The sequence below is a fragment of the Zingiber officinale genome, chromosome 7A (genome assembly GCF_018446385.1).
Source record: "Zingiber officinale cultivar Zhangliang chromosome 7A, Zo_v1.1, whole genome shotgun sequence".
Lineage (NCBI taxonomy): Eukaryota > Viridiplantae > Streptophyta > Magnoliopsida > Zingiberales > Zingiberaceae > Zingiber > Zingiber officinale.
The window spans coordinates 117,690,877-117,702,543 of NC_055998.1; the positions used below are offsets into that span (position 1 = coordinate 117,690,877).

General features: G+C 36.0%; 1 protein-coding gene and 1 long non-coding RNA gene across 3 annotated transcripts; one reads left to right on the forward strand and one right to left on the reverse strand.

Moving 5' to 3' along the window:
* The first annotated feature begins 814 nt into the window (after nucleotides 1-814).
* Nucleotides 815-4,724, forward strand: LOC122002185. 2 transcript variants are annotated; one of them, XR_006117598.1, is made up of 5 exons: nucleotides 815-1,201; nucleotides 1,279-1,979; nucleotides 3,133-3,546; nucleotides 3,623-4,379; nucleotides 4,452-4,724. It is a non-coding gene; the product is annotated as an uncharacterized LOC122002185 (long non-coding RNA). The 2 variants fall into 2 exon arrangements; XR_006117597.1 differs by having other exon boundaries at nucleotides 1,279-3,546.
* Nucleotides 4,725-6,434: 1,710 nt separating this feature from the next.
* LOC121999650 (putative F-box protein At5g38270) lies at nucleotides 6,435-8,549 on the reverse strand. The gene is made up of 2 exons (XM_042554301.1): nucleotides 8,255-8,549; nucleotides 6,435-7,435 (listed from the first exon to the last, which is right to left on the reverse strand). Exons 1-2 carry the CDS (start codon nucleotides 8,547-8,549, stop codon nucleotides 6,435-6,437), a joined length of 1,296 nt encoding a protein of 431 aa, XP_042410235.1.
* Between the last annotated feature and the right edge of the window lie 3,118 nt (nucleotides 8,550-11,667).

The window sequence follows — 11,667 nt, forward strand, 5'->3', positions numbered from 1 at the left end:
ATCGCCCGAGCAGCTGGTTGGCCGAGCGGCTCTCCCGCTCGGCCCGCAACCGACAAAAGGAGTAGCTGGCGATATCTTCCTCGAGACAAGCGTCGTCGACAAGCAGCATGGTCGGCGACAGGATCAAACAGAAAATCGTACGGTGGAAGCTTCCACTGTCATGTCAGATATATGTTCGGACGATTAAGGTATGACGTCATACATGCTTTTCTGACACGTCCATACCGAGGTATGCTTTGAGGAGCGTTCACGTCTCGAGAAGCGTGCACGCACCTCTCGGGGATCCTATATAAGGACTCCCAGATTTCGACGGAGGTATGCAACATCATTTACTGTAGCTACAGTCTCATTACTCTGCTTCGATTTCTTCTCGCCGGTGCCTGACTTAAGCGTCGGAGGACCATCGCCGGAAACCCCTTCCCGGCTCGGCTTTATTACAGGTTCTCATCGGAGGTCTACGTCATCCCGGAGCTTACGTGAAGCCAGCAAAGAGCGTCACGTCCCCAACGTCTGTCGACTCGACTCTCGGATAGGATCAACAAGCAATTAAAAAATAAATTATATTTAAGGCATAATAGAATTTTATATAAAATATAAAATTATGAAAAGAAATTAATAATGAAATTAATGAGAAAATAAGGATAGGGGTAAAGTATAAATAGCAGTAGAATGATAATGAATTAATTGATGATGTCATTAATAAATTAGTAAGATATTTATAATTAATTAATATTAATATACTAATTTAATTTCTTCAATGTCTTAATTAATTAATCAATAGCACAATAAAATTAGGCCCTAGGCTAAGCCTTACCCGGGCCTGGTTGCAGTTCTAATGGGACATCTGCTGCCGATCTGCTTCCTCCTCATCCCTCCTCCTCCTCCTCTACTTAAATCTACCACCCATCGCTTCTGAATCTCCCTATTTCAATCTCCCCAGATCCCCCATTTTCCTATTCTGCCTCACTTTATTGTTTCTGTCGGCTAAAGTTTTGATTTTCACCGGCAGTTTTCGATAAAGGGTCGAACTTTTGAATTCAGCGACGATGAGGAGGAGGAAGAAGAAGAAAAGAAGAAGAAGAGTAGATTGGTTGTACTGGTCGAAATCCTTCATCCAGAACTCCCTTCCTCATTCCGAAGAAGAGAAAGTCGGCCAAGCGTAAGAAGACGGCCGTCGCCACTGCCGATCTTCTTGCTAAAGGTTAATTCTTCTTCTTTCTCCTCCGTTCTAACAGTTGTTTTCTTATGTGAACCTCTTTTATGTCCGTGCATCTTCAGATAATGGTAATCACGACGGCAGGGCGCCGCCTCTACCTTAGAAGATCAAGGGGCATGATGGCGGATCTACCGCGTCTTCTTCCTCCGCGTCTTCTTCCCCTCGGGAAGACCATTGTTCTCGACCTGCCAAAGAGTTCTCAGGTTCTGAACTCGTTGCCTTTGATGGCTCAACGGAAGGAGCGGTCTTGGCCCAGAACGACGAAGAAAAGGAGTTTTCTATCGTTGTGAAGGAAGCGACATTCAGCTCTACCACAGAGTCATTTCCTAAATCCAAGGATTCCATTGTCGAAGATACTAAATATCAGGAGGAACATGAGGAAGCTGTTGATGAATCTGCTATGCCTGTTGAAAAGATTGTTGTTTTGGCTGAAGAGGAGAGGCAAGTTGATGAGATTGCTTTGGCTGAAGTCCAAGTGAAAGTAGTGCTGCTTCCGGATGCAGATGAGATGGCTAAACAACTCAATGAGAGTCATGGAGACCGCTGCTCTGGTGGCAGAGATGAGACTCTGCCTACAGCTGAGGTGCTGAAGTTCTAACTTTTATTGCGCTAATTCATCTAAGTCAATTAGTGTGCTGCTTAGTGAATGACTTGATACATGTATCTTACTCTGCCTCCTCCGGTCATCATCATTAGTCGTACATCATGGTGGAGTTGTTGTGGCTTGCTTGATGTCTTTGCAGGTTCTTGGTGATTAAATGAGGTAAATGCTTAGTTCGAAGATCTTCTACCTTCTCAGTAGAATGTCAACTTTTCAGGTAGATCTCTGTTTGTTGTGTTGGGGTAAGAAAGTTGTTCAGCTACGGCCATTTGCTCTTGTCTAGGATGAACTTAATATTGACAAGTGTCCACAATTATCAGCTTCTGGTCTGATTCAAGCCATTCTCCATCAGTAGTATATGCATTACATTTTTGTAGCAAATAAGTTAGCTGATGAGTGAGGGCGAAGATGAAAGCTTAGGATGTCTGGATACTAGAACCTATGACTAAGTTTTAGCACATTTGTTCCAATTGAGAGCAAATAGATATGATAGTTATGATGTGGCTTAAGGTTATTTTGTTCTCGTACTAGTTGGGTAGACAACCAAATATAGCAAAAGAAATAGTTAATCAACATATGTATGACTTAGGTATCTTGTAGGATGGTTGATTAAAATGTTTCATTTAAAGTTCACCGGCTGAATGAAGCTTGCTGAAAAAACTAACAAATCTATTCTGTGTTGACACCCATTTTGAAGCTACTTCTTGTTTAATTTATGTATCAGTTATAATATGATTTATCTTCCTTTTCTGGTTAAAATTAAGCAAATTTTCTGTACAGTAATTGAAGTTAGCTTCAGAATATTATTCTTGCTACTAAACAAGGTATCCTAGTTTGTGAAAATATTATACATTAGCATGTTTGCAATTGTCAAAATTCTTATTCTTTTCAGATAAGCTGAGATGCCATATTAGCCTAAGAGATAGTTCAAGGCGAGATACTAATAATGATTAACAATTTTTTTATGAACCATATAGATACTGTATGAAGGAAAATACAGGATAAGTGCTTCAGATATAAGACACTGATTGTACTTAACAAATTGTATGGTGCTAACTTTGGAAAAAATAGTTGTCTGCAAGGGACGATCCTTCAAAGACAAACTCAAGAATGAATCATAAAGGATCATTAGCTTAATGGTTTTGCCCTTGGTGGACTCTTCATCTACTCTTTCACACTCTGGGTTGACAATCAAAATCTCTAAATATCAGTCAAGCATAACTATTCCTTTTAAGATTATTCTAGAGAATCTAGTTGTCTTTTAGCAGCTTGGCTGCATAGTTGTAGCTAATACATTGCATTCTTGGTGATGCAGAACTTGATTGCTGGGTTTGAGATGAGTATTTGCTATCAGTCCCTGGGGCTTTATGCAACTCTTGTTGTATTTCTTGTTTGGACGGTTTCATACTCTTATATCTCTGCGTTTGTTGTAATCAAATTTATGGTGTAACTTGTTCTAATTAACCTATTAGGATGTGTATAATCTTCGAGTTCATTAATCTCTCCTTCCATAACCATGTTTTGGACTCTGAAAACAAGGCTTAAGAGAGATTTTGTTAACCATGTCATACACAGCTAACAGAACTAGCAGTCAATTTCAGAATCAGATTCTGAAAAGCAAATGCAGTGATTTCAAGCGTTTGAATCCTACGTTATTGCATGCATCGGTGATGATCCAAGGCTTCACTGCCAATAAAGATTTGCACAATTATTCTAGGAAAAGAAACTGGTAATTTGTAAAAACACACGACACACCAAAGTCCATACAATTTTTTTTGACACTGTTTTTCTTCACTTCCTAGCAGCAGTTTCCCAAGCATCATTTTATTCTAACAAGCAGCAATTCACACTTAGCTAAAGTAACGCAGTCGTGCTCAGAAACAAGCAAGATCATCATATTAGGAACCATAAACATAGGATTGAAGCTTCAAATATGTACCTCACAAGGAGCGTCTCATCTCATTTGCCACGGCCTGTGAGCTCCTTGTCCATGGCCTCGTTAGCTGCTTCCTGGTCCTCATCAAGGAAGATATCCCAATCCCCGTCCCACTGGGGATTTGAAGCTAAGACAAGGATTGACAATGTTCGTGACAGCTTTATAAATCTATATAACGAGTATGTAGACCACTGCTAATTCTTCAAAACTTCAAGCCTTTTATGCTGGGAACACTAATGGCTACAATGGGAGTGAATATGTACATGGTGGAGACTGCAAGACTTCTCGCATCACATTGTCTGATACACAGCGTGGATTGGATCGGTATCTTAAAGAGACATCCTCCGGTCATCCAGCAAGATCAGATCTGGATATGTACTTGGAAGAGGCTGTGCGTCCCTCAAAAGGTTCCGAAGACAATTTTGATATCCTAGCATGGTGGAAATATAATGCTGCTAAATATCCTGTGCTTTCTATGATTGGCCGTGATATTATGGGCATTCCTATTTCAGTCGTTCCATTAGATAGTGAAGCAAGAACTCTAAATCAATATTGAAGTTCAACAGATGCAACGATTATAGAATGCTTGATATGTTCACGAGATTGGATAGGAAATGAAACAGAAGGTAGGACACATTTTACTAATTTACTTCTCTTCTAGTTAATTATTTCTTACACTTCCATCTTTGTTCTGTTAGTGTCTCCCGTGGATGCTCTTGCAATTATTCCTTCCACAGCATGCTTGGAGATCAATGGTGATGAGTGCATGCTACCTGCTGGTTGTGACTAGACTTCATTGTGAATCTGGTACTTTGCTTTCACCTTTTTCCCCTTCGACATATTGTATCATTTGCGAATCTCATATTTGGTGATTATTGTCTAATTTGTTAAAATATGAGATTTTTGTATGATGTTTTAACTCTCTGTCTTTTGATATCTGTCTATTATTACTCTTAGGCAATTTAGCTAACTTTTTGCTCCATCTTATGTTGCCTCACTCAAAATGAATCTCTTGGATATGGTCTGAACAAATGTGCTGGTTAGTTTACATTTTAGTGTAGTCAATGTAAACTCTCATTTTATGCGTTGGGATTAATTTTGACGAATTATACTTTCCCTGGTCTTTGTATTGTAAGTTACTGGTGATATAAAATGTTGACTTACAATCGCTTCAAGTGTTCAAATACCCATAGATTTAAGCACCAATGAGAGGATTCAATCAACCGACAATAAAATTAGCATAACACATGCCATGAAGTAGAGATTTAAGAGAAAACTTAAGTAGAAACAATCATCATTGTCACAAGGTAAAGAAAAAACTTAATTAGTAACATCTTTGTGCACTTGCACCAGATGGCTCTCACTTAAATAGAGGACGCTTACACTTAATCAGCACTTAAGTAACATATATAATTTTTAACATCTACTTAACACACGACTCAAAATAAAAATATTGATAGGTACTTCATAGGCCATCTAAATGAAAACTTTCAAGTAAATTGAAGATCGTTCTCCATTTCATTCCTATAATAAAATTTTTAAAAATTAATTAATTAAATAATCAATAAATAACTATTAATTGAAACTTAGAAAAACTAATATAGAATGTACCTTTTAGTGTTCTTCTGCTAGGTGTATGTCTCGTTCGGCTTCGGTTTCAAAGACATTGCCGCATTTTCCACACTTAAAAGGTGTTTTTGCCTTTCATGACGATCTCCATTATGCAATTTGAGATTTTTTTTTGAAAAATATATTTTCGTTGGAGGATCCTCTTTCAAACAAGGCAGGCATAGAATTCCTCCATAATCATTATAGAGGGGTGGAGGATTTTTTGTCTTCATTCTTGAATTTGTATAATCATTTCAATACGAGAATGTATTTATAAGAGTGATTCAAATACTTTTGGAATGAAGAAGGACAACTTTCATGACCGGCACACAATAAAAATGAGAGGAACACAATTATCATTCTTTTGAATTTAACGGATAATTATTAATTGATTAATTATTTATTGAACTTTGATTTTGTCCTTTTGGGCCTGTGGCCCATTAGCGATTAATTGAATTGCCAAACAGACGGATTTTGTCGAGATACAACAAAGTATATATAGTAATATTATGTAAGATTTGAATTGCGTGAGGTTTTTGAAGAAATTCAAATGTTCTAGTATTTAAAGATTTTGTTAAAATTATAAAAGCTAATTCCATCCAAGTACACGAATCTGAAATATTATAAAAGTTAAGTCACTCGTTTCGTAGTATGGAATTTGAAGTCCAAATCCTCTAGTCCATAATTTCTAGTCTCTTTCTGATCCTTTCGTAATTTGTATGTTAGATTATGATTGAAATTTGGCCAAAAGTGACTACAATATCTTTTGGGTTCACCTTTTCATCTAGCTTATAGTTTTGAGTCGAGTCAGACGGCTAGAGGCCGCTGACAGTGGACGGACTGTATGGTGTCAAGCAAGGACTGCCCGTCTACTACCGGCAGTCTCTGACTGCCTGGCTCGACCTAAAGAAAAAATAGTATTCATATAATTGTAATAGGTAAGACATGTCCTTATAAAAAAATAAACTAAACTTTAAATTATGATGTTTTTTTTTGATAAAAAAAAACGAAAGCAAGATTACACTAAATAATATGAATAATTAATCCATTTATCTCGATCATCATTCATAACGTTACATCGATGGAATGAACCAGATTGGCGGAGGTAACGTAATTTCATATGGCAAGCAATAACGCTGAAACTTTTTTTGTTCCAAATTGAAGACGCCAATATCTAAATTTGATCTTCCTTTATCTGCATTGCATCTTGATCCCTCCCAAGTGTCAGTGAAGTAGATACAATTTGCTTCGAGTCCAGCAAAATCTTCGATCGATAATAAATAAGCATTATTCATGCCTACAAAAATAGACTTGTTTCCCAAACATCTAACTTCATCCCAATAGGAACTACTCTCACAATTATACTTGAAAACCATCAATCCTATGGTCTCATGCTTTATTGGATCATCATCATCATCATCATCATCATCATCATCATCATCATCAGGATCTAGATAAACATATTCTGCACGTCTCAGAATTAGGAATAGTTCGCCAGTACTTGAGAATGCCAAGTAATGATAATGATATTTACAGATTGGTAAGGAGTCGAAGAATTCAATGTCATCATCAATGATAACTCTTTTGATCGGATCATCTCCACTTAGGTCAATCGCAATAATATATGAAGGACCCATTAGAGCATAAAATAATCTATTATAATAAATAATGTCACGCATAGAAAAGTCTAGATTTATCCACTTGGATATGCCTGCTTTAGTGTAGGCACATGGAAATCCATTACAAATAACCATGGCCATATAATTATTGGGAGTAGGATTTGAGGAGAAGACGACTTTCATTATGCGGTAGTCACGACAAGTTTCGAATTCATGGAAGTAAGAATTTCCATCTGTCTTATAGAATCTGTAACCGCCACAATTAGGTAGAGATTCACAAGGGAAAAGGTGAAGCAAAGAAGGGAGATCGATTTGAGCGCAGGTAAGGGGATTCAAAAGGCTAACGTGAAAAGCTAAATCAACAATGGCAACCCAACTGCCATTAGATCCAGCATAACACATGCCATGGAGCGGAGGCACCGGAGAAAACTTGAAGTAGGAATGATGCTCATTATCTGAAGGTAAAGGTAAAAAGGTACACGAGTCATCAATTTGTTGTGCGGGAAGAAGAAGCCAAGGGTATGGAACACTAACAGAAGGGAGAGCCGAGCACCAAGACTTACACACGGTACGAAATACAATACGGTGTGGGAGTTGTAACTTCTCTCCGAGAAGTCTGAGAAGATCAAGAGGAAGCAACGACCAATCATGAGCATCATCATCCATATTGGAGAGAGAAGAGGCAATGATTTTTGCTTTGCCAAAACTCTAAATTGGGGATTGTTGGCTAAAGGCTATATTATTTATAGTTATGGTATGTTGCCTCGTCAATAAAAAATAATTTTAATTAACAGGATCCTAATTAACAGAATTTTACTTATTTAATAATTTATTGGAACAAATAATTTATATTCTCTTTTACCCGGCAAAGCAAATCTTATTGGGGTTTTAGGTGTTAAATCTGTTCGTTAGTCTATTGAAATATTTTATGGATAACACATTTATCTATTTAAAAATTCAAAATACTTTAAGAAAAGAAATCTGAATAAAATTAGAAAGATTTTATTTATTATATTTGTTTGGAAACAAACTAATCTTGAAATTCTAAATAAAATAATCTTGAAAATCTAAATGGCAAAATATATATATATATATATATATATATATATATATATATATATAATTGATATCCTACTTACCTTTTCCTACAGAATGGACAAACTCACGTGGTTATTTTTTATCGCTGCCTTCCTATTTTTAATTATTTTTTAAAACCGCTTTCTATTTTTCATTAATGAAAAATTTTCTCTTTCCTTCGTTCTCGCCGAACTCACCGCGCGTCACCCTCGCGCCTCCTCGCGCCCCGCCGTCGACCGACCGCCCCCGTCGATGGCCCGGCAGCCCTGCAGACGCGATCGCGCCGGAATCCGACCGCGAACTCGTCGGAAGCTGATGCGATCGAGTTCGGTCGTGAAGCATCTGGAATCCGGCCGCGATCGCAGCCGGATTCCAGCGCGATCGCAGCCGGATTTCGGTCTCGAACGCGGCCAGGCTGGAATCCGGCCTCGATCCCACTGGATTCCAGTCGCGATCGCGTCCGGAATCTGGCGTGATCGCGGTCGGAATCATGTCGTGATCCCCGACGGGTTCACCTCTGTGCTATAGTGTGGGTGGGTCCAGGCGGCCGGAGGCCGCCGGCGGTGGGCAGGCCGGTCGGCGGCGGGCGCAAGGGTGGCTGGCGCGAGGAGGCGAAGCTGTGCGGTGAGTGCGAGAACGAAGGAAAAGAGAAAAGACTGTATTTAAAAAATTTTAAAAAAAATGATATGGCAAGGTTCGTAGCAATCCGTAGGCAATAGTCCGTAGCATAACAAATCTCTCTCTCTCTCTCTCTATATATATATATATACAGGTTTGATATTGTGCGCGTCGCGCACAATATCAACGTGTTTTTGTTTTTTTAAGTTTTTTTTGAAAATTTGTAAATTAAAAAATAATTAAAAAATTTCTTTACGATTTTATTTATAGGGTTCAGGCTTTGGGTATAGTGTTAAAGCTATTTTTTTTTAAAAATTTTACCTATAGAGTTTAGGCTTTCCAATTAGGTTATAGTGTTTGGTTTAAAAAAAAAAAAAAATAAAATTAATTTAAGTATTTATTGAGTATTGTAATATGTTTAGGGGATATATTTATATATTAAATTTTAAATAAGGAAATGTTGAATTTTTTAAATTAAAATAAAAAAGAAAAAAAAAACAAAAAATGCTGATATTGTGCGCGACGTGCACAGTCGCACACTGTGCGCGTCGCCCACAATATCAAATCTATATATATATATATATATATATATATATATATATATATATATATATAAGTGTTTGCATGGTGTAGAATAAATTGAAAGTTTTTTGTCCAAATATTTTATTTCAATAGCACGAGACCAACTATTGCAGTTATGAAACGATATCGAAATCTTCTGAGAAGGTCTTTAATCAGTTTTTTTTTATTTCCTGCTCTCATCCGTATATAATTCTTTTTTATTTTTACATGTAAGCCTTTCTCCTATGTATAAGGGGTGCCAGCACCAACGCTATTTTCAAATTAGCATCAGCCAACACTATATTAGTAGTGATCTTTGAAGAATAGCACTAACTTTGATTTAAAACCAGCACTCGTTGTGCTAGTCTTTAAAGTAACACTGATTTTAAATTAGTATCAGTCAACATCACATTGGTATTAATTTTTAAAGATCAATGCCAACATTAATTTGAATCCAACACCAACAAGTAGACTTACACCAACTGGTATTGGTTTCAAACCAGTGTCGGCGCTGATCTTGAAGACCAGTTGGTGCTGGTCTTGAAGACTAGCACCAAGGTGTTGGTGTTGATATTTCAAGACCAGTATCAACATGGTGCGGATCTTGAAAGACAGTATCAACATGATGTTGGTTTGAAATTAGCTTTGGTGCTGGTCTTTAAAGATCAACATCAATGTAATGTTGGTCTTTAAATATCAGTACTAACGTGGTGCTGGCTGCACTACCAAAAACCAGTCATTTAGGGATGAAGATTTGCGACAAAAAAAATTTTGTCCCAAATTTACGATGAATTTTGCGACAAAAATAAATATTTTTGTTAATTAGCAACGAAATATTTCAACGCAAATCAGAAACAAAAAATTTTTGTTTCTAAATTTTGTTTCAATTTAGCGACAAAAACAAATATTTGTTGCAAAATCAGCGATGAAAAAAAAATCATTCGTCACAAATTTTAGAACAAAAAACTATTCGTTGAAGATTTAGCAACGAAAACAATATTCGTTGCAGATTTTGAAACGAATTCGAAATTCGTTCCAAATATTGTTTATATAAATTTTCACTAAGAATTTGTGACGAATAGGAGTTTCGTTGCAAATTTGCAACAAATTTTTAATTCGTTGTAAACTTTAGTACTTAAAAAAAAAACTCCAAATCCGATTAATGGACCTAGGGAGCTCGAAATGAGATGAAATAAGTTACTATATATTCGTGTCATTCTCATGATAAGTAAATATCCTCAAATAATTTTTTAACCGAATATATATTTTTTCATAGCTAGAACGTATTAGAGTTAGCAAGCAAATTGAATTAGTTGTTCTTATTAGAGATACAAATTAATGTCGCAGAGCTTAGAATGACACAAAATTAGTTTCTATGTATTCGTATTATTCTCCAGATTATATCAATGTCTTCAAAAATTCATTGCAAACCTTGGTACTTAGAAAAAAAAAATACTTCGAAGCCGATTAATAGACCTAGAGAGTTTGGAATGAGATGAAACAAGTTCCTATGAATTCATGTCATTTTCAAGATTTTGAAAATGTCCTCCAATAATTTGATGACTGAATATAAATTTTTTTCATATAGCTATGTGAAATAGATGAATTTCAAATGAAGTTGGGCGTGTTATAATTAGCAAGCAAATTGAATTAGTTGTATTTGTTAGAGTTACAAATTAATGTCAGATAATTTAGAATGATACAAATTAGTTTCTATGTATCCGTATTGTTTTCTTGATTATATCCATGTATTCAAAAATCAATTTGACCCAATAGATTTGGACGTGAGAATTTTTTAAAATGAATTATATTTTTCGTACACATAGGTGATCAAAAAATCACTGAAAAAATATATTAAGTAAAAAAAATATTTGAGAATATTTATATAATTAGGACAAATAGACGAACACATAGGAATTGATTTCATCTAAATTTGAGCTCTCTAGATCCATCAACTGACTTGAGACATATATAATCCAAGTTTGCAACGAATTTCTGGATTCGTTGCAAATTTGTAACAAATTCTGAAATTCGTTGCAAACCTTGGTACTTAGAAAAAAAAAATACTCCGAAGTTGATTAATAGACCTAGGGAGCTTGGAATGAGATGAAACAAGTTCTTATGATTCATGTTATTCTCAAGATTATATAAATATCCTCAAATAATTTGAACACTGAATATATATTATTTCATATAGCTAAGTGAAATAGACGGATTTCAAATGAAGTTGAATGTGTTATAATTAGCAAGCAAATTGAATTAGTTGTACTTATTAGAGTTACACATTAATGTCATAGAATTCAGAATGATACAAAATTAGTTTCTGTGTATCCGTATTGTTCTTCTGATTATATTCATGTCTTCAAAAATCAATTTAACCCAATAGATTTGGATATGTGATTTTTTAAAACTGAACTATATTTTTCATACA

Bases quoted from the DNA above. Each gene is read 5' to 3' on its own strand.
- LOC121999650 (XM_042554301.1), bottom strand. From the start codon at position 8,549: ATGATTCCGACCGCGATCACGCCAGATTCCGGACGCGATCGCGACTGG. The intron at 7,436-8,254 runs GTGAGTTCGGCG...CTTTACCTTCAG, and splicing joins AGGCGCGAGGGTGACGCGCG to ATAATGAGCATCATTCCTAC.